General features: G+C 41.2%; 1 protein-coding gene across 2 annotated transcripts in view; it reads left to right on the forward strand.

Annotated features, from left to right (window-relative positions):
• Window positions 1–7,980: 7,980 nt before the first annotated feature.
• Window positions 7,981–23,884, forward strand: part of SLAIN2 (SLAIN motif family member 2) — a 38,661-nt gene continuing 22,757 nt past the window's right edge. For both annotated transcript variants that reach the window (XM_062575527.1, XM_062575528.1), the window contains exons 1-2: window positions 7,981–8,421; window positions 20,221–20,369. In XM_062575527.1, coding sequence (XP_062431511.1) covers window positions 8,057–8,421; window positions 20,221–20,369 — 514 coding nt within the window. In that variant the 5' untranslated portion in view covers window positions 7,981–8,056. The remainder of the gene's footprint in view (window positions 8,422–20,220; window positions 20,370–23,884) is intronic.

Below are 23,884 nucleotides of genomic sequence, written 5' to 3' on the forward strand. Positions count from 1 at the left end.
AAACTCCAACTGCCTTGCACAGTTTTATTGCATTCATTTAAATATTCAGGGACGATATGTGTTCAAAATTCAAATGAACTGAATAGTACCAATATTTTAAAATTAATATTTCAACCACTTTTTTTTCAGCAGAGCTTGGCTTCTTTTGAATAATACCTTTACTTGTGTAGCACGAGAAACAAACTTAGTAAATAAATGGGCAATGATTCCCTAGACCAAAGATCTTAAAATCTACAGGGAACAATTACAGAAAGGGATGAAATATGGAAGTATGAGGATGGGCAATGAAACAGCACATTTTTACTTAATGCTTAAGAGTTTTAAAAATTTCTGTAATTTTAATTATAAACATAGGAAAAGAAATAAGCTTATTTTTATTGTATAACTTGGAGGCTCATCTGGCTGTTGCAGTCAGAAAGTCACTACTGAAAAGAAAAATTTTCAGTCATCCAGTCTTTTCAGTGAATGTCAAGATAGTATTGAAAGAAAGTAAATAGCAATATCATAGAAAAAATGTAATGAATTTTTCTACATCAAATCGTTCATCAAGGTCCAGCTACAAACAAGGGGGTGAGAGATGGGAGCAGAAAACTCACCATATCGACCTTACTAACCTACAATAAGAGTCTGACCTGCAGTTTCAAGACCAGATGATTTTTGTTTTGTTCTCCTGAGAGCTACCGCTAGAGGGCCATGCGCCTGCAATCTTGCAAATCCTTACTAACTCCGACACAGCCTGCTCTCTTAATTTGTTGTGGTTTCCAAACAATACTGTCCTAATTTGCCTTTCATTCGCAAATAACATAACATTCCTGTAAGGGGAAATCTAATGACAGCTTTTCTTGTGGCTTCAGCAAGAAGGTATGCACTCAATTAGGCACTAAGAAACATGCTCTTGGAGACAAATGAATTCAAAGTTTCTCTTTTCTTACCTGCAGGGATTTTCACGTTTGCTCACTCTTGTTGACAGAAGCAGCAATGGCCAGCTCCACTCCCCCGCAGGGCACTAGCTAGAGAAGCTGAGCAACCGAGGATTGTAAAGTGAACAGTACTAGAAAAAGCAGCAATGTAAGCGGGAATGTTTTGCTCATTCCTTTGTGTTATTTGTTGCTTTATTGATGTAGGATAAAATCAGCCTCCATCTGACACAGAAAAAAAAATCACCATAGAAGAATGAAGAAGAAAGAAGACATGGTTCTGCGATTCAGTGATAAATGAGAACACAGATGCTGAAGAGAAAAATCAACAAGTGCAACTGGTTACACTGTAAGATTAAGGCCTAATCCAGCCACAGAATGATGCATTGGTCAACCTGGCTATAACAGAAAATAAGGCCTACACAGATTTCTTCTCTCCCCAAATAAGTCACTGTGGCCAAAATAAAAAAGGCACAAGATGCTCATCTGGCCCTGCCACAGCCACACACTTAGCAAAGTGGCTACTAAAATGGTGGTTTGACTAGCTTAGGTCTTGGTTCCTCTGAGACAGCAAGGGCCTGCGGTGTAAGAACCATTCAGGATTTGTGTATCAACTGTGGTATCTTCTCCAGAATTCTCTTCCTAGCCATCTTGGTCCAACCTGCACAGTCCAGAGATGGCTGTCGTTCTTCTCTGTTCTTCAGATATCTCCATGGAGAGAAAAATGCAAGTAAGTCAGGACTGAGTTGTCTCTGGAGATAGACTATACTGCTGCCATTTCCCCCACAAGCATTTTCATTTCAGAACCAAAAATCATAGCTCTGCGTGAGCTCTGTTTTCCCTTGGCGAGCTGCGACCAGACGGGATTTTGAGAGAAGAGCATCAAGCAGCATGGCTTATCAGCTGCTGGCAAATGTCCCTCCACTGCTCCAGTGGACAAAACAGCAACACTTACAGACTCCTAGAGCTGTTGCTCTGACAGTTTCACTCACCCTGGTGGGGAATAAACTATGTGGGAAAAGTGTGTTTATGTTCCTAAATCTCTTAGTCCCACTCTGTTGGAATGCCAGCTCACAGGAGACTCTCCTAAGGAGTGATCTGCCTGAGGACAGGCTAAGCTGCCACTGTGTGGCAGGAAGGCACCTGGACATTTCCAAGGCTGGGATCACAAGTGGTGGAGGAGAACTTGGGAAGCAGTTGTTCGGCCAGCCTACACCACCATTAGTATACAGCGGAAGTACGTACATAGTTTAGGAACATGATTATCTTGCACAATGCAATTGGCATCAGCTAGTGGGTAACTTTATGCCAGATATATCTCAGATCTTTAAGATCTTTATGCCAGATCTTAAAATCAAAGACTAAGAAAGCAAGTTTGGCATTCATGTCCATTTCTTCCCAATGTCCCACTACGGAGATTGAGCTCAAGTGGCTGATTCTGACTCAGCGAGTGTTACAAGGTGTTGTCACTAGATGGCGACTGACTCCTGTACTGCACAAAGTATCAAAACAATTTCTCAGAACAGGAAGAGAAAGCAAAAGTTGAAGTTTCACTATAATGTAGTATAACATCATTTCTCAAATAATATATTTTTCTCTCCAGGCTTAATGACATAGGTAACATCTCAGGATTTCACTGGCAATTCTTTTATTTGCATGAAGTATTTCCATTATCACAACAATGCATAAAACTGGTCACACAGTATCTTCCCATTTGATTGTAAATTCTAATTATTTTTGTCAGCATCAGTATATTGCTTTCGATCAAAAGAATAGTCTTTCTAAATACAAATGATGAATGAATCAATTAAGCATGAAGCTAATTTAATTGCAAAGTTTGGTCTGCACTATGCATTATCCCTGTTCTCTCCCCCTTGCAATTACAAATCTTCATGAAAATCGAACAAGAGGATTTTAAAAATATATTAGCTTTGTCTGTATATATTTAAGAGCAACATTTAAAACTTTCAACATGTCTGAAAAATGCTCTCTTTCCAATTATTTTACATTTTCAATACAACTTGGCTCTTTTTCATGCTAAAAAAGTGTAGAGGGAAAACTGTTTTAAGAATCTCTTGAGCACAATGAAATAGTTTTCCTAACAGAATTGGCTTGCAAATAAAGGTGTGGCAGGAGAGTTCTCAGTATATTTAAAAACTTTTAGGAGTGGTATAACAGAAGATTGCTTCATATGGGTGGTGTTATACAAGGTTTCAATCGGTATTACTCAAGCAAATGAAATCACTGTAGTCTGTAAGCAAATAAAAATCCTCAATCTTCTTGACAACAGAAAATCATTTCCCAGTGTTCTGAGTCACTTTAGTCTGATCACACGTTTTAAATGTGTTGAGCTCAGCAGGTTTCTAAATAGTAATTAGGATATTTGATAGATAAACATGAAAGAGTGGTAGTTAACCCCATGACAAACTGAACTTGTATTTGTTAATGATTTTTACATGCAGCTATGCAAAAAAAAATCTTCAAGGAGCAAAATTTCTAAAACTTGTGAAAGGTACTCAGATACTATGATGATGAACTTTGCGTAAATAGACAGACATTATGTGGGGTGTCTGCAGTGATATGGAAGATTTATTACAATACTCAACTCTGATGATAAACTTTTTTTTAAAGAGTCATCAGACTTTTTACAATTACTTATAAAGATTGAACTACATATTTATTCGTGGTTTTTCTAACCACACAGTATTCCATGAATACCAGCCTTATTAGAAATCTGCTTGTCCAGTATTCTGAAATTGCTTTTGCTCCAGATCTGGAGTGCAAAGAACACGTTTAAACATGGTTGTGGTCAACCATTATCGTCTTTTTTTCTGTACATAAAAAAGAGATATGTTGATTGATGTTGAGGAGCTATATTTTGTACTTGAAAGATACCAAAGATAGGTGTACTTCAATGGCAGAACTCAGCTAGAATCTTCCCTGCCCTTTGGACATGACTGCAACTCAGTAAGAACACCAGCGTATTGAATGCTCTTTCACATGATAGGGTCAGTAGTAATACAGCAGGCTTTTATCCAACTTCTAAAAATACTTAAAAAGCTTTTTTAGTATATTTTGCCCATGGATGCCACTACAAAGCTCACTGCCTTTCACAATTTCTAAAAGACAATTACTGAAAACACATGTAAAGACACTGACTGTGTATTTTGAGTTTCCAAATAACCTAGGTCTAGCCTAATGGACTGTGTGTGTCTTCTTTACCACTGATGAAGTCAGATATACTCAGAGAAATCTTTTGTAAAAAATTAAAGCTAGTGTTGATTCATTCATTTGAACCAAGTTAACAGTTTTGAAATTAATTTTGAAATGGACATATACTTATTTCACTACATAATCGACATTTGTGCATATGATATATTGTAATGACAAAGGATAATTTCCATTTTGTCAAGTGTTTAGATAAACACAGCCTAACAGGAACATGCTTGGCCTGCTGAATATCGCCTTTTAAAGGTCTGACAGGCAACAACCTTCCCCAAGAGACTAAACAAAGCTGCCTTTAAAACTGTTTGTTTTTCCTAGCCTGAAGTTAAACACTGCTACAAATACTAACTTCCCACCATGCATTCACCCATCCTCATGCATTCTTCCCTTTGAGGAACCTTTCGTTCTCCCAGGTGACAACTGAAATAAAGGTTTCTGAGTCAGATTCTAACAGGTTTACCAGATACAAAACCAGCAATGCACTGAATAACATCCATAAAACACTAACTACAGAGCTATGCAAGCTAAAGAGCCCAAAGGCCATCAGAATGAAGTTCACAGTGGCTTTTTTCCCAGGTACCACTTGTTAGAGGGATATGTGCTGAATTACAGGAGCGACATAAGAGCTTTGCCCAGCTTGCTTTTGTTTTGGAGAGAGTGCTCCTCATTTTCTCTTATCATGTGAGTTAAGAATCTGCGCTGAGTCAGAGAAAGAAGCACCCGTGCAGGTATAGAGAACTGCTGTTCCACAGCTTTGCTATTGTCCATTTTAATACCACAGAACCCTGGCCATGCTATTTTTGCACTGAAGGGCTTTCAGAATTTCTGAGACTCTAGAAAATACTACTGAAAAAATGCTGCTTCTCTCTTCCCTCTCTGTGTGTGTTTGGAAAAGACAGCATTGATTCAAACTAAAATTGTTCAGAAACTCTGTAAAAGGTCTACTTTAAAATGCAAACAAATCTCTCATGCTCCTGTGACACAGTGGAAAGATTTCATTTTTGTGGCATTACTATCAATTAAAGTTACTTATGTATAATCATCCAGGAGCCTCTGCTTGGGTTGTGATCTTTCACATCTGGCCAGTATGAGCTTGGAATCTGATAACTGAGATGCTTATAGAAGCCATTACTGCCTGACATTTAATGGGAGACTTCTGGTCCAAGCCTCGCTTGTCTCAGTTCCTGAAAAGCAAGAAAGGCACTCTCAGCAAAAGACTGAATGAAAAAGCATGATTATAGTCCTCATTGTTCAAGCAGAGACTATGGTGACTATTAACCAGTGACTTTCTTTGTTCATCTCATTTGCCTTTACTCTTTGTTAAAAATAGCAGAGGATTCAGCAGTTCCCTCACTTTTCTTTCCTCATTTTCTTCTCCCCATCCATGCATCTCTGCGCAGTGTATCTTGTAGGGAAAAGCAATTGCTAGCGAGCTCCTGGCAGCAAAATAATGGAGTCAGCAGCAGAGAAAGTTAGGGTGGGTAGCCTGGGGGACAGGCAGACCATAAAAGGGATTGAGAGGAGGGAGGAGGAAGACAGAAGGAAACAAGAAGCAGGATGTAGGCAGCGCCCAGCTCCGTGGCTTTCAGCCGTGCCATTACCTCACAAGGGAGGCCTCCGAACAAGGCATTACACTGAACTGCTGCAGTTTGACTCTGCAGCTCCCAGCAGCCTTCTGGTCCTTCTCCGTGCTGCCTGCCTACCCCCTCCAGCAGAGCTCTCCCTCACAACTCCTTTTCACATTTTGTCCCCCTCTAAGTCCCAGCCACCAGTCCCACCCATCCTGATCCCAGTAGCTCTAGGATAGCAGCTGAATTCCTTCTACTGCTATTATAAAAGCATAATTAATGCAAGTGACTAAAGGCTGATCAGGCCACCAACCTTTGAACTGAGAGTGGTTAAAGAAGAAGAAAGCTTTACTCTAAGATCTTTCTATAAATATGCTATGTTAGAATAAACTTCCCTGTATAGATTTAAGTCTACTATTACACTCACTAACCATTGAAGTGTCAGCAACATCACACTGAAAGGCCATATTGTCAAAAAACTTTTTCTTGTTTTTTCTTACTTTTTAAAGGACTGCAGGTTTTGTTAATAAAGTAACTGTGCTCATAGAATATATCCGGATTTCCTTAAGGTATTTGACTTGGTAGCAAATCACACAGAATTAACAGACAATGAACTGGATTTACAAACTTCCATGCATAGCTGTTAATGTTATTAATGGAATATCAGTGAGCATTGCTATATCTAGCAGAGTCCCAAAAGTCTCAACTCATGAATCAAAACAATGTAATGGTTATACAAATGTGCCAATTATTCACATTCTGGTTAAGTTTTCTGCTGATAAAGATTGTTTTGCTAGCAAATAATAAGGACAGACTACCATTAGAGTAATTAGAATTGCTAGATTAGAAGATCCCAGTAAGACATATTTTAATACAGTTAAATACTGTATTAAAGTTAATGTTGGTTCTGAGGAACCAATGCATAGATTGTACTCAGGGATTGAACGATTCTGGGAAGTATCATAGTGGATAACCACCCCAGCACTAACTTTCAAACAACGCTACGTACAAAGAGATAATGTAATCTCTGAAGGTATAAAAAGGGAGTACTGCATTAGGCGAAGAAGTGACCCTTCCCCTCCCCCCATACCAGTAGGGCTGCTGCAGCCTTGTGCCTGGCTGTCCCAACACCACAGCAGTGCAGGCACCACACCTAACACAATCCATACATGAAGCTTGCACTGACTGCATCCAAGCATCCCCTCTACTCAGTCTTCTGTGAGCTGCATCCCCCAGATTCGACCACTTCAGCCTTGCTTCCCTCTCTGAGCCTGGAAACTGCTACTCATCTGTTGTGTCATCCCTGCAGGTTGCACCCTTCCTTCTGCCTGCCGGTTGGTGTTCCTACCTCTGCGCAGCACATGCTGACCCAAATTAAGCTGCTGTGTAGATGAAGCTCGGGAAGAGAAAAGATGTGTGTAGCAATGGTAGCAAGGGCCCATCCACATCTCACGTACAGATGGAAGGGCAGCCAGAGCACCACAGTGACTCCAGCAGCCAAGGTTTGGAGGTGGTTTGGACAACAGGAGCTCAGTGAGAGAAGAGACAGCCTCACAACCCCCACCAATCCCTTATACAAAAGCGTATAAAAGCATTGCCCAAGCGGCAATTTCCTCTCACCTTTTACATGACTAATGCAAAAGGCTTAAGTGGTATCAGTGGAACAGTTTGCCTGCATGTCACGCAGCCAGGCTCAAGGCTATCACCAGGGCCCTGGACGCTCCTTCCTAGGGGCTCACCTTGTGTCCTTTAGCAGATTTAAGCGTTTTATCTAGCTATTCTGGTGCTTGGCGCAGAGCTCCCAGGAGGGACTCCGCAGCCCCTGAGGCACCGGGGGCGACACCAGCGGCCCGGTCGTTCCCGCGAGGGCGACGCCGCTAGGCAGTCAGCGACGGAGGGTGCCGGGCACCGCGCCGGGAGGCGAAGCGCCCCAGGGCAGGAGCCGGCAGCGCCGTCTCCCGGCGGGGCCACGAAGCCCAGAGCCCCTAGTCCGCGGGGCCGCCAACGGCCGCCGCCAACGGCCGCCGCCAACGGCCGCGGGGCGCCCCCCCCGTGACGTCATCGGCCGGTTGGCCCCGCGCCGGGGAGCGGCTAGAACGGGGGCGCGAGCGTGCTGACGTCAGCGCGGCACGGCGCGGCGGGGCGGGCGGAGGCGGGAAGATGGCGGCGGCGGCCGGACGCGCGCCCTCGGCCCCCTCCCCCGCCGCCGCCCGGCGGCGCAGCTGAGGCGGCGGCGGCGGCGGCAGCAGCAGGCATCGCGGCGCGGCCGCCCCGCCCCGCCCCGCCCTCCTCCCGCCGCAGGGCCCCGGCCATGTAGACGGGGCGGCGCGGCCGCCCGCCGACATCATGGAGGACATCAACTCGAACGTGAACGCGGACGCGGAGGTGCGGAAGCTGCAGGAGCTGGTGAAGAAGCTGGAGAAGCAGAACGAGCAGCTGCGCAGCCGCCACGGCGCCCTGCCCGCCGCCCCCGCCAGCCCCAAGCGCCTGCCGCCCGGCGGGCCCTCGCCGCCGCCCGCCGCGCCGCCGGACGGCCGCTGCGCCAGCCCCCGCGCCGCGCCGCGCCGGCCGCCCGCCGAGGAGCCCGCCGACGGCAGGGGCGGCGCGGCGGCGGCGGGCGGCGAGGGCGCCGGCCTGCTGGACGACGCGGTGCTGCTCAGGCCCGACGAGCTGGAGCGGCTGGCCGGCTGCGAGGAGGACGAGACCGGCTGGTGAGGAGGCGGCGGCGGGGCGGGGAGGGACGGGCGGACGGACGGACGGACGGACGGGCGCGCCCGGCGGCGAGGGCGGCCTGGGCCTGGGCCTGGCAGCGCGGCGCTTTGTCTGGCCGCGGCAGGGCAGGGAGCGCGTGGGGCGCTCGGCGACACGGGTGGGCCCCGCCGCGCCGCGCCGCCCGGGTGGCTGGTGCCGCCTTCGCGAGCTGAGACGTGCGTGTGCGGAGGAGCTGGTGGGGAGGGCGGGATTAGCCCCCACGTACTGTCGTTTTCTTCCTTAAATCCGCACCACCCGTGCTTTAAGCCTTGATCTCCCATTAACTGTGGAGGCAGCCGTCGCGACGTGCTCCTTCAGCTCGTGGGTGCGTCGCCTTGCTCGTTTTCAGTTGTTGCTAACTCAGCGGGAGCAGCGTTTTCCTGGGGCGGTCTCCCCTGCGCTGCTGGTTCGCCGGGTTCGCGAGCCCCTGCCGGGGGTCGGGGAGGCTTGTTCCCTCTGGGCGTTGTGCTGTTTTCCACTTGCCTTTTTGAAGTTTCGTGTGACGCTGGCTGGAGAGCAGCGTTAGAGCAGTGGGATAAGTAGCGGGGAGGAGTGCCGTGTCAACAGAGAAACACGGGGCAAGCGTGTAGGCGGAGGAAAAACTAACAAAAGCAGTCTGCCTTGAGTCAGAGTTGGTTTTAAGTAGAGCTACAGGGATCTCTTTCTGTAGTTAACCTCCAGACAAATAGACACGTACACACACAGAAAAGCCCTTCTGACTTAAATGCCATTACTTAAGTGCTTCCACGCATCGGGCAATGTTTTAGTTGCTTTGGGAGGATAGGATATTTGTGCTTCCTCGGAGAATTCACAGGACTGAAATCCAGCCTCATCCACTAGAAAAGTATGAGAGCATAAGTTTATTCTCATCCAGCACAAGCTTACTAAATTAACACAAGGCGTCATCACTCCAGATGACAGGTTTATTCAGGGCAGCTACTCTTATTTCCCATCTTATGCCTTGTAATCTATTGATTTATAATACTTTAGGGAAAAGGAGCATCCTAATTTTAAATAGGAAGTTTGGAGTGGGATGGCAAGATTTGGGAATCTTCTTCTAGTGATGATAGGTATTATCATTTTTATATTAATCCTAAATTGTGGGCAAAATAATGCAACTCCAGTGAAAGTTAAAATGTCACTAGTGACACGGCATAAATGCTATGAATTTTTGTTTATGTGGTTTTGGACACTCATGGGAAGGTGGCATTGTTCACTGAGCACTGCTCTTGCTGATGTCAAATGTTTGACAAATTACTTATGTTGTCTGTCTTAGTCTCCCTTACGTCTAAGAATGAAGATCGTTTTCCTCCTATCTCAACATGTATCTCGACATTATGACTAGGTTGTGTATAAAGATTAAATGTTTCTGCTAACTGCTTAATTATACTTCATTGTGCCTTCAGTCATATTACTATGCAATTTCTAATTCTCAAAAGACAAGAAAGCTTAAATGCAGTCTATTACATGTCTTCATTTCTTGCTTAGTATTCTAGTGAGTGTAACACCAAATTTCAGTCCCAGACAAGACAGTGACTGAGAGATAAAAGCATGTACCTAGAAAAGAATAGTTGTTAAAACTTGCTTTTGTCATGCATGTCAAGAAATATGACTATGTATTTTAAGAAAAAAACTTTGTCCTTTCTTGCAGTAATTTAATAAGCACTTGATAAATGCTTATGATAAATGCTAATGATAAATGTGATTTGGTTAGACCATAAGGTTGACTGGCAAAGTATTTTTTTTCTGAATTATTTATAAAAATATAAATCAAACTCCTACAACTTCTGAACATTTTTGACCTGAGCCCGTTGAGGCACTTAATACTCTACAGTATTTTCTTTCTTTCGGATGAAGGTAGACATACCTTTTGTCACTGTTCTGATTGCTTTGTTTCTGTGCGTTTGATAAATGGAGGTTATTGCTCTAAGAGAAACGGGAAATTTTCAGAGCACTAGTGGCTCAATCATAGAACAAACAAAACTGAAAATAGGGAATAGGGATAATGTGACGAGGTTGATTTCTCTTAAAACTGTTTCATAAAAAAAATACTGCTCTTAAGGCCTTGCTTATATGGGGTCACTTAGAAGATAATGCAATCCACTGGAAAGGGGAATGTACTCAATGAAATTTAAATCTCATGTGAACTCTTTCAGTTTCCAAATAGGTTTGGATCACTACTGCTTAACCCCAAATCCTGATTAGGCTTCAGGATTAAACCTGTAGACATCAAAGGCCACTTACCACCTGAGGAAGTCTCACATGAAAGCAAACTGTGCTTACCTGAATCACAGTAGCTGCATAAAAAGTTGATTCATTTTGTCATTCTCCATTATCTGTGTAGAGAAGTCCAAATTTGTCTTTTGTGTTGGTTTCAGAAGGACCTTGATATGGGAGATAATAGATGATGAATAGATGCTAGTTAACACTGCTCTTCTATCTACCCCGTTTCATATGGGTGTTCTTTGGCCCAGGTGTCCATATATCTTGTTATGAAATTGTCTTCAGCCCAGCAGTAGCCGCAGGAATGGTTTTCTTCACTACAGAAACTCAAATTGGTACCTATGGCATTTGATTATGAATCTAAGATGGAACAGTAAATAGTATGACTGAAAGTGATGCTGGAACTCCTTTCTTTTAGGCAAAACCCACATCCTGCAGTTGACCAGTCCTTTTTAGATTTTAATTCTTTAAACACTTAAGAGTATGTCTACACAGGACAGGTGTAGGAAAAATGAAAAACTAAAGGAGTAAAAAGTAGAACCAGTCTACAGTTACTAACAATTGAAAAGAAGTCTGGTACTACTGCACTAGTAGCAGTATTAGCTACTAAATTGGTATTACTGAACTTTGGGGCTGTTTGTTTTTGCTTTTTTCCCCCCTTTTGACTATGGTTAGTCAAATCCAGGTATGTTTTGCCCTTAAACAGGTGAGACAATCTTCAAAACATATATAAATTACTAAAAATATTTAAGTGAATTTAAATTGAATTTTGTGGCCAGATGTCTCTAAAACCTGGTAAAGTTGCTCAAACTTTCTTCCTAATAGGGTACTGAAGGTTGCAAATAGGGGTACACACATGGTACTGAACCTTAGTCCCATTCAGAATTTGCTTTAGGAATACTAATTACTTCCTGAAGAAGTCAGCAATAATGTTAGTAGTCATAGGGGTGTTTCTGTTTAGCTGCTTTTGAACCAGTCTGGATCAGTTAAATTTCTTCAAATTTCAATCTAAGCAAACTTTTTTTTTTTTTTTTAGGGTGGAGGTGGGGAGAGGAACTAGCCTAGAGAAATCATCCAAGAGACAGGACACAGTACACAACTCCCTGCCTGGCTTGCTGGGTGAGGTTGGGTGTGGATGTGTAGCACATTAGAGACAACTTGGTTACAGTATGCAGGGTAGCTTGCTATGCCTCATCTTAGAAGTGAGTTATCTCAAGTTCAGTGCAGGATGAATGTGCACACGTGGGCAATTACTGTAGAGCAGGTAATGTGTTGTGAATCTACATTATATGTTGTTTGATGCTAACTGACGTAGTCATTCAGCTAAGCTTTTTGAGCAGCTTTATTTTAAATGTCAGAGCAGAACATACAGTGCTTTCTCTTCAAAACTTACATATAGTATGTGCAGAGGAGAGTGCAGAGCTTGCTATGTATCTGCCTTTTATACATTGTTGTTCAGCAAACTTCAGAACAGTTGCATCCTCATTAAATTATGTTGTTATAAAAGCTAGCCTAGCACTTACCAGATGTTTTCCTGTCACTTCAGACTAAAACCCACTTATTTGGGCTGAAATAGCTAAGAGCTGGTTGAATTCATTAACAAACAAAAGGCATTTGCTGGCCCATTTAAAGTAAAATTATATTGATGGGCTGTTTATATTAGTCTTAATGCTTTAAAGTAGTATTTTTTTTAGTGGTTTTGAAGCTTGATATTCATTGGATATCCTGTTTGCTTAAAGTGGAACACAAGCACCTTTACTGTTAACAGTTTTTCTCATTCAGCAACTATTAAACTGATACCTCTTTTTAATAGTTTTTCTGTTCTAGTCATCCATTTCCAATTAATTGGCAAAGTTATTACTTTGAGATACAGAGGGTAAAAATCTTGATTGTCACCTGTAATGAGTCTTTCATCTCACATTGCTAATCTCTTTTGAGCACTAGCTTTCAATTTTGATACCTTAAAATTTGCCATAGTGAACTAGTAGATGTAGGATGAGTGTTTTAGGACAAGCTCCACCTGAATAAAATACCACTGCTGCAATAGAGCTTTACACTGCAGTATTTTCTGGTCAGCTGTTAAAATTACATTGTATGAATGTGGTCATGAGCCTCTTGGAAAATGAATCGGTTTTGATCAGTTCCTGCCTTGCAACCTAAGTGAAAGAAACTTATGTTTTTTAGCTTGTGGCAGATTAAATGCAGGTCTGATTTAGAGGGATTTTTAATCAAATTTGTATAATGGCTTCTTGCACAAGGAAGATGTTTATTTTCATATCATGTATGATAAACTGATAACTTTTGTAATCCTTGCTTATCATGAAACAACTGGTAAAATCAGATAATATTTCATTTACGGCTTGGAGTTATCCATGTTGACTAGGAAATGAGTGTGTGAGAACTGTTGAAAGAATCCTGAGAAGAACAATTTTTTTCCTATTTCTAATTTCTTCTGTGATATTTATGGCTTATAAGTGTGCCTGGTATATAGATATCATGAACACACACTCATAGTGTGAGTTTCCTGAATGGATTTCCTTTAGTGTCTTAATGGTATTCCTAAAATGAACTTTGTAATCATGTCTTGTTTAGGCATGGTTAAATCAGTTCATGTTTCTGTTTTCTATTGGTTTCTATAGCTGGAACTGTCAAGACTAGTGGTTAAACAGGCTTTTATTTTGGAACACTTGCATTACATAGTACACACAACTTCTCAACACTTTTCCTTTCCCTTCCATGTAAGTACCTACAATAGCACTTCAGAGCATGTAACTTCCTTTTGAAAAGCTTCTCAAAACATGGGAAAGTTACACAAAGTCTGTGTGACAGTTCTAGGAAAGCAACATGACCATGTTAAGAGTTCTATAAGCTCTTAAAGGCCCCACGTGCTTCTGGTCTCATCCTTTGTGTGCTGCCCCTTACTCCTTTCTGCAACATCCCTTTCAGCATCTTCCTCTGAGGTGAGGAAATGAGTAATGGCTATAATTTCCAGACATTAGCAAGCACACAGCTTTAATTGCTGGTGACAGGAAGATAGTTGTGTTACCAGTGAACATTAGCACTTTGTAACCCTCTCTGAATCCTCTGAAATCACACTACGTAGCTGAAAAGTGCCACTTTAATGTGAAGGCTTACTGAGGTTGTCAAAACATTTTTATAGTATTCATCTCCTTATTTTTGAGAGAGCTGTAGTTTTACTGTAACTTGCGTATCATTCAGAAAGAGCTAGAAACATTGAGTTGACTACACAGACAGATTTGTAGTTATAGGCTGAGCATGTTTCCCAGTCATTTACAACTAGTGGGTTGCAACTAGGGGGAGGGTGAGGGAGAAGGGAAGAGAAGGGAATTTGTGGGCAAAGTTTGTGCAGAGGTGTGACATAGGACTATTTTTCTTTACAACTAGTTAGTCTCTTAAGACTTGACCTGCAGTTGCTTGTCCAAATATCCGTCTTAAAATATAACTTGTTTAAGCTGCTCCAAATAAGTCTCCTGAAACTTTTAGACTGATCATACTGTTGTGCTCTAAATTGTATATTTTCAAGACCATCTAGTATTGTAATTTCCTGAATTTCTTTTGCTAGCTTTTCTTCATGAGATTCTCTCCCTTTTATTTTAGAGGAGTTTCTTGCTGATTTTTTTCCTGGACTTTTATTTTTACTTTCACATCCTCTTTTCAAGTGGCTTTTTTTAATCCTGCTTTTACTTGTGACGTGTTTTGTACACTCCGTTATTTTAGTGCCTCTAATTTTAGTGCTTAAAGTTAATACAGCTAAAATAAACAAGCTTTACCTTGAGTTCCTTCCATTTGCCATCTTTCTTCTAATTCAGTCCTGTGACTTCATATTTATTTGTATGATTTCCCCCCCCCCCCCCGCCCTTGGCACTTGCACATGAGTGGTGCAAAAATTCCTCCTTTCTTCCCAACTTTGGGCAGAGCCTTGGCCATCATGCCAGTGGCAACTAACTTCTTGTTGTATTTAGATGTATTCAGGGGGTAGATATCCAGCAGGTGAGGTGTTCATTATCCAGATATTCCATCCCTACCTCAATGTCACGTGCTCTGTATGCTAAAGCTTTTTCCTGCTCAGCTCTGTCCCACTATAGCACACTTTGGGTTGCGCTGCTCTATTAGGCTGACGTTATCATGTAAGCTTGTAGTGACAGAGGGCTTTCTGCGGAAGCTTTCCCCTTTTTGTACTGTCTTCCTAGAACTAATCATAGAGTTTAGGTTTTTTATTCCTGTTTCAGAACAGACTGAAGCTTTTGAACCTTTTTTTTTTGTAATGTTTTCTTTTGCTTGATCTTGTGTCACTGAATTAGTTTTGCTTTTTGTACTCTGTGGGCAAGTTGGAGTATAGTTTTCTGGTGTGTTAACATTTGCGATATGAGTGGCAACTATAAGCTGTCAGCTTCCTCAATAATTTTTAATTTCCTGTTTTTAGAAAGTAGTTCAGTAGTGTTTAAAGATGTATGAGGTCATAGTAATAATCTTCAATCTTTAAGCTGCTGTGCTCCTTTCAGTGCTGTATCACTGTAGTGTGCATGAACAGGTACAAATAGGAATGGGTCCGTTCTGGAAAGCTCTTCAACTAAGGAGGACCTGTATCTCTTGAGTCAAGTGATTTTGACAGAGAAATCACTTAGCTTTATGAAGTTATTTCTGTGCTCTTTTATTTTGATTTCATAGTATCCTTTCTTTTCTTTCTCCTTCTCTGCTCTTGGGAAGAGAGGAAGGAAAGAAGTTCCCCCTTGCCCTAGTCTTGCTTTGCCTAATTTTGATTTAAAATATTAAGCAGATTTGCATCTGGTTCAAAACTTGATTGTCTATTCTATGCCAGTTGGGAAGTAAAGAGTACTGCTTTGTAAAAGAGGATGAACTTCATAATTGCATGGTGTGCAGGAGACTGTCTTGAAAGAGTCAATGTCGTTGCATCAATGCACATGTGTTTATCATGAGGTAATGGAGTTGCACAAAATACATATATTCTAAATTTCTGACATTTCTTGAAATGTGAGGTGAAGCAAAAGCTGTTAAAACCAATTGGCTGGAAAGAGATAGGAGAATCTGCAATATGTGCCTGGCACAGTTTCAGCACATGCTCTGCACATGAGATATATGCAGCTATTGGAAAATGAAGAAAAGAATGTTGTAGAGCTTAAAATATCAGATACCATTTTGATTAGTTTTGCAGGTCTATTCAAGATATCCTGTTTGTGTATCCTTGAAACGGACATGCACCTTTATTTCTTGCACATTACACTGGATGTTACTGTAAACACTTAAAACGTGCATGGAACTTCTCAAACACAGCAAGGCATGTCAGCTATCCAGAGGGTGAGTCTGTACAGCACAAAAAATAGCTTTGTCTTTGACACTTTGGTGCTGTGTAAACATACCTTAGGATAGAGAAGCATACAGGCAAATGAGTGATAAAAAGACAATTTCAGCAAGTGTTAGAGAATTAGTAAATGCTGAACACTCTTTTTAGCTGTATGCAGATAATCACATGAAGTACAGCAATCTGTGTAATTGTTTACAAAGGCCTGTGAAACAGACACTTCTTGTCTTCCATGAGGATCTTCAGGGATGTAATCCGGGTGATGGGTCCTTAGCATTTTTGTGGGCAGAATACTTGTAAGATGTGCTGAGGATATTGCTAAAAGAGATAACATGCTTTATGTATGTTATCTGTATTTATATACATAACAACCCTCATTCTTTCTCCTAGTCTGAGTTCAATACATTAGTCAGCTATAGCTAATTTAAATCTTACTTTACTTGTAAATGTTTTGTTCTTGAAAATACTGTTTCTGCCTCTTAACCAGTCTGCAGAGATTCCAAGTCTTATGTTATCTGTGAAACTTGCTTTTTACTTTTGGGTTTTGTTTCATTTGTGAAACATTGAATAATGATTTTTATAGAAACTCTTCTTTATGACCAACATGATACTGGGCAGAGGGCAAGTTGCATGGGCTGTACTATTAGCAGTGACTGAAAAGTTATACAAGCAGCATCCATCCATTAATCCTGTGGGGAGACAGATGCACATCTGAGATCAGTGCAGACCAGTGACACTGCAGGGAGCTGGCATGGTGCTGTGTAGTTCCTAATCATGCGAGACTTTCCTTTACATTCTTATATTTTTTTTTTTCTAACTAAAGTTGCTCAACTGTTCAGACTTTCTTTCAGTGATGGAATAAAACTGAGGTGAACAAGCTTGAATTCCAGTATTACACAGAATCACAGAACCGGTAAGGTTGGAAGGGACCTCTGGAGATCATCTAGTCCAACCCCCTGCTCAAGCACGGTCACCTAGAGCATGTTAGACAAGGTTGTATCCAGGTGAGCCTATGAATATCTCCAGAGAAGGAGGCTCCACAACCTGTGGAGTTGGGCAACCTGTTCCAGTGCTCTCTCACTCTCACAGGGAAGAAATTCCCCCTCACGGTCAGGCGGAATTTCCTGTGGTTCAGTTTTTGCCCATTGCCTCTTGTCTTGTCACACGGGACAACTGAAAAGAGTTTGTCCCCGTCCCCTTGACACCCTCCCTTCAGGTACTTGTACACGTTGATAAGATCCCCCCTCAGTCTTCTCTTCCCCAGGCTGAAGAGGCCCAGTTCTCGCAGCCGTTTCTCAGAGGGCAGATGCTCCAGCCCTGTGATCATCTTTGTAGCCCTACGCTGGACTCTCTCCAGCAGCTCCATGTCTCTCTTGTCCTGGGGAGCCCAGAACTGGACACAGTAGTTGAGATGAGGCCTCCCCAGGGCTGAGTAGAGGGGCAGGATCACCTCCCTCGACCTGCTGGTAACACTCTTCCTAATGTACCCCAGGAGACCATTGGCCTTCCTGACCGCAAGGGCGTATTTCTGGCTCATAGTCAGCTTGTTGTCCACCAGCACTCCCAGGTCCTCCTCTGCAGAGCTGTTCTCCAGCAGGTCAGCCCCCACCTTGTACTGGTGCCTAGGGTTATTTTTTTCCTAGGTGCAGGACTCTGCACTTGCCCTTGTTGAACCTCAGGTTCCTCTCCGGCCAACTCCCCACCCTGTCCAGGTCTCTCTGAATGGGAGCACAGCCCTCAGGTGTGTCAGCCACTCCTCCCAGCTTGGTATCATCAGCAAACTTGCTGAGGAGACCCTCTGTCCCCTCATCCAGGTCATTGATGAAGAAGTTGAACAGGATGGGACCCAGTACTGAGCCCTTGGGGATACCACTAGCCACAGGCCTTCAACTGGACTCCACGCCACTGATGACAACCCTCTGAGCTCTGCCTTTCAGCCAGTTCTCAATCCACCTCACTGTCCCCTCGTCTAACCCACACTTCCTGAGCTTATCTAGGAGGGTGTTATGGGAGACGGTGTGCAAAGCCTTGCTGATGTCAAGGTACACAACGTCCACTGCTCTCCCCTCATCTACCCAGCCAGTCATTTCATCAGAGAAGGCTATCGGGTTGGTTAAGCAGGATTTCCCCTTGGTGAATCCATGCTGGCTACTCCTGATCACCTTCTTCTCCTCCATATGTCTGGAGATGACATCCAGAGTGAGCTGTTCCATCCCCTTTCCAGGGATGGAGGTGAGGTTGGCCTATAGGTGCCTGGGTCCTTCTTCTTGCCCTTCTTGAAGACTGGAGTGACACTGGCTTTCTTCCAGTCCTCAGGCACCTCTCCAGTTCTCCAGGACCTTTCAAAGATGATGGAGAGGGGCCTGGCAACAGCATCCGCCGGCTCCCTCGGTACTCGTGGGTGAATCCCATCCGGGCCCACGGATTTGTGGATGTCTAGCCTGCCCAGAAGGTCTCTAATCCTATTCTCATCAACCAAAGGAAAGTCTTCTGGATACAGTAATAAAACTGAACATAAACTGTATCCTAAACAGGAAAAGATGAGACTGAACTCCTGGAAATGAAATATAAATTGGCTTTTTTTCTTCACTATATGAATTATATGCTGAAAGAACTTTCTGCTGGCACTGTTAATTAAATACTTAATCATGGAGATTAGCCAAAATCACACAAATTTCCAAAGTCTTCTGTGTGCTCTATCAGCTTTATAAAGCTGTATTACATCATGTTGTATTGTTACAAACTGTTTATTTTCTGTTTAAAAACAGCTAACAAAAAGACTTTATCCTGCATTTGCAAACTATTTTTTGGTGTTAGAGGGAAGAGTGGTATAAAGAATGTTCTAAACAAGCTGATCGGCGTTTTGGGTGAAAGTGGGGGATTTTGTTGTTTGTTTTTTGTTCTAGGATGCTTCTTGGGAGCTTTTCATAAGAAATGTGACATTCCAAATAGTAATTAAAAAAAAAAGTTTTAAAGCTGTTTATAAAACAGTTCAAGAACTACAGAGGACAGATCGGTTAATAATCTCATAATACAACAGTGGAGGATAACTTCTGTGTTGGTGATGTCATTGGCATGAAGGAAACAAGAATTCTTGCTGTTGGCTTTGTGCAGGAGCGTGGTAGACTAGACCATCAAGTGTTCCTAAGCGTGATGTGTAGGGTAGACCTATGTTCACTTGGGATATCGGGTCTATCATCAAGCCTTTCTGAAAGGAACACTAATTTAACCATTTCTGCATATGCAAAAGCTCTAGTTAGGAGCTGTAAGTCTTGCTGGCCTTGCTGTCTTTTGTTGAACCAAATTTCCAAGTTTGATTTTTAGTCCAAAGATGGAGCTTAAGTGTTCCTATTTTGTGTGTGATTGGATATGGCTTTTTTTTTTAACTTGTTTTGAGGGAAGAGAACTTTTCAGTTCAGTTTCAAAGCCCTTAAAATGGAATACTTATTTCTTCAGTCATAAAATGCTGACATTAAAATATACGAATGGGGGTACTCATGGGCAGAAGCCTCAGTGTGTACCACACAATATTGTCTCATTGTTTCCTCTACTCTCCTATGTCTGCATTATCTCTTGTTTCTTGTTTTTAATGCTTGATTGTACATCCCTTAGGACAAAGACAGTCTTTTTGCTTTGTGTTCGAAGGAAAGAATTTAGAGGATCAGGTGCTAGGATACAAATTATAAGTAAAATAAAACATTGTTTTATCATTCAAGGATAGTGAAATGCTAGACTTCTGTGCCTGTAACGTTGTGTTCAGTTTTGTGCTAATTTGCTACATCGTTGTGTTTAGGAAAACAGTTGCATATTGCTTTCTTCTACAGTAGATGCAAACTAAATCTCAAAATCTTAATCCTGAGTTGTGCGTTTTTGTGGCACAATGAAATTGTCCATATACCTAATACGTCTGAAAAGTGAAGATATTCTTGTTTCTGGCATATCAATCGGTGTATTCCAGTGTATCAAGATAGGCTTCTGCGGTTGCCAGGAATCCTTGGATAGGTATGCATTGTCAGAACTACGTCGTATCCAAGTGCGTTAATTTAAAGGTGAAACTTGTACAGTCTTGATATTTTGGGATTTGTACTGTAGATATAGTCTAAGAATAGAAATAGTGTAGTATGTAGTATCTTCTCACATGCCTGATCTTGTGCTGATTTTTCTCTCTTCATAGACTTTTTTTCCTCCTTTCTAGGTTATATACATCTCCAAAGAAGAAACTGACTCCAGTGCAAAAATCTGTTAGTCCATTAATTTGGTGCAGGCAGGTATTGGATTACCCAAGTCCTGATATTGAATGTGCTAAAAAATCGCTGATCCACAGGCTGGAACAGACAATGTCAGGTGAGTTCATGCATATGAACCCTGTTGTGTTGTGGATATTCTGAAACAAAGTTAGGTGATACTCTCTCCTGATGATACTTGAGAGAGTAGGATGAGGTGCTGCAGTTGCTTCTGTCTAAAGCTTTTGTAATGGTTTGCAAACAGTAATTCACTTTCATTTTTTTTGGACTGTGTGAATAAAGTGAAAGGAAATATTAGACCATGAGTCATGATTTCAGAACTTTATGCCACTTGCATGGTTTTATATATATATATATATATTCTTATATGTAACTATATATAAGAAACAAAGTCCTTAACTTGGAGATGTTTAAAAAAAAAAAGAAACAAAAACACCACTCTTCATAGTAGATCAAAACTCTGTATCAAACCAGCAAAACTTTAGATATTTGTCTAGTATGTTACCATAGACCTTAGTTTTCAGCTAAGGAAGGAAAGGCTGAAAATCTCAAGTACTTTGGGGAGAGAATATTGAATTCTCCTCCTTCTGTCCCTAGTAATTTAAGATCTTGCTATCGTCAGATGAAGAAATCCAGAATTCATGATTCTTTTCTGAGGTAGATTGGAGGTTATATTTAAAACTACAGAAAAATTGAGCACTTGGTCCTTTGAGGCTGAAAACATACCTTCTCCATCATGTTGTTACCAGCCTCTTACACATTCTACTAGCAGTAAAATGCTAAAGATCTAACTAGAATTTCTACCCACCTGACTACTGTATTTTTTTTCCTGTCAACTAACCAGCACTGCTGTTCCATGCTGTATACTTGTTGGTAGTCTTTAACTCTTTTCCAAAGCTTTTTTTTTCACTCAAGCCTATTTTTATTTACAAAAAAGATCAATCATGTTATGACATGTCTTCTTTTTTTACTATTTCTTTTCTCACTGCATATTTCCATCTCTCTGTACTACATACAGATTTTTTTTCTAAACTTATCTTTGGGAATTAGCAGAATGTATGTACTAAGAACATCTGAACAGTTAGTTCCACCTGTGTCCCCAGCTACCAACTCCTTTATGTGGTTATGGTTAACTTTATGCTGAGTTTATTTGACTGTTACTTCTTTCTCTCCTTGAATTCTTGTCTGGAGCCACATCTTTCTTGTGGTTTATATTGAAATTGTTCTTAATAGTTTGAAATACTGCTAGTAGCTCAAATGAAAAATCCTTTCTTTTTCTTTTACAAATAGCAATCAGAGTGGTGACAGAACCCTTTAATGAAGTTACCTTTCTTCTTTCCCTATTGTGTTTTGTGTGTGCTACCTTCACAAATGTCCAGTAACAGCTTTCATGCACATTTAAAATGGCATATAGATTACTGTAAGCAAAGACTAAAATTTTAAACAACGGTGAGTACCCAGATCACAGGAATTAAGAGCTGTGATGCAGGTTTGGGAAGTTGGAGAAATTATGATTCTGTAGTGTGACTTAACTGAGGATGTTGATTGGATTTCACTATAGAATAAGCAGCAACAGTTATGTTTATGGTTTAATTTTTGTCAGAATTAAGCAGAAATCTTCCAAAAGTACCACATATTCTGTAGCACTTATGGTATCTTTAAAAGCTTAGTCACAATTAAGACAGAGTGGCAGGGAGGTTTCAACTATGAAGTGGGTAAACTTGAAAGCATCCTTTTTCAAATTATCTTCAGACAGCTTAGTCTCTTTTGTTTTCCTAATACTGAAAATCTGTCTATATCAGTGGTATATGCAAGAGTATGGCAATTCACCTACAGTACTAATAGGGGAAAACATTAGTGGTGCAGAAATGGATACTGATAGTTTGGAGAAGACTGCATGAATTGAGGTGGGGGGGGGGGAAAGATTTATAATGGAGAAGGAGATTGTCCTTTAAAGCAAAGGAGAGTTTAGAGAAGTAGGATGGCAAGAAGCTCCACTGGAGGAAGGACTTTTGTAGCCTTCTTTGTTCCATACCCCGTGACCACTTGAATATCTTGTGCCATATATCATACGTTGTAGTTGTACCTCCTGGACCCCTGTCACTCATTATTTGCTGATTCAGTGTATTTTGGTTCCGTTGATAAGGCTTTTCATGCTGATCTGTTGCTTTGTCTCATAAATCCTTGCTGATGTTTCTTTTCCTCAACCTCCATTACTATGTCTTTCTAATCCAATCTGTTTCTCTTATTGCTCTATCTCAAGTGGTGGTCTTGTATTCTAGATTCAATTTCTCTTCTCATAAGATAACCTCTTTTTCCATTTCCTGATTTTTAAAAAAGGGAAAAAGTTTGCAGCTCCTTGTTACTGTGGACTAACAGTCACCACATGGCAGTCTGAAGTGGTAATAGGATTTTATTGGTAGACGACCTTACGAAAGAAACTGCAGGAACGTAGATATATTGCACCCTAGAGACAGAATTTCTAGAGGAGATGCTTTTTGATGACATGGTTGCATTGTCAAGAAGTAGAAGCAGAAAAGAGCAATTTCGGTCATATTGCAGTTTTAACTGTGAGACAGTGGATTATTCTTATGTAGATACTTGAAATCAAACACATGATCAGCATAATCTATGGTAGAACTGTGTGGCTATATGTGTAATAACTGTCATATTTTCCATGCTGAGTGAGTATGATTTCTGGATTAAGCATTGAGCTTGCTCAGAAACAACTATTCTTTAGCTAACTTTGGCCTCAGTGACAGACGTCACTAATGAGTGGTTTGAATTACTACAGAAACTGCTGGAAAAAATTTACCACTTAATTGTAACAGAAACAAATATCAGATCTCCAGAGTCTGAAATAATAGTTTTGATTCATAAAATAGATGATCTAAATTACTTAAGTGTAAGTTTTCTACACTCAGTTTCTTCTATTCCTCTTTCTAGAGCAAAAAGACCTCTTTACAAATTGTTGCCTAAAACAAGCAGCATGCTGCATATTGATTCTGAATATTATAATATATATATTAAGATGAAAAAATCTGATCAGTAACCTGCCCCAAGTGCTTTGAAAGTTAATGTGCAATTTTATGTAAGCTGTTTCATCTTACATAACTGAATTTTTAAAAATGAAAATGGTGCTATCAGTCCTGTGTACTAAGGCTGTCTGATACTTCTGATAAAGACCATATCTTTAGTTACTGTAAGAACATTGATGTATTCTGAAGGTCTAGAAATCCCTATTGGCAAAACTTTGGGAATTCTGGGCAAAAAGGTTTGAATCCAGCTTTTTTCCTGGGGAAAAATACTGCGCTGATGGAAGATATAAGTTCATATTTGTCTAGGATGAAAAATGTGTACCATGTAAAATTTCTTTAGGTACCAAGGAACGCTTTCTGTTTTTGTATGTAACAGAGATGTGCTTCCTTCTGAAGAAGTCTATGCATGATGAAACATTTTGTATCACAGTAAGAGCTTATTTTACATACAAAGAGCTTATTTTAAAGTTATAGAGTATCACTGTTGTTTCCTAATAATGTTTAATACTTCAGTTTGCGTAAGAAAAAATAAAAATTGTTCTGCACGCTTACCTTTTCATTTTTTTACCATAATTTT

The sequence above is a fragment of the Rhea pennata genome, chromosome 4, assembly GCF_028389875.1.
Source record: "Rhea pennata isolate bPtePen1 chromosome 4, bPtePen1.pri, whole genome shotgun sequence".
Taxonomy (NCBI): domain Eukaryota; kingdom Metazoa; phylum Chordata; class Aves; order Rheiformes; family Rheidae; genus Rhea; species Rhea pennata.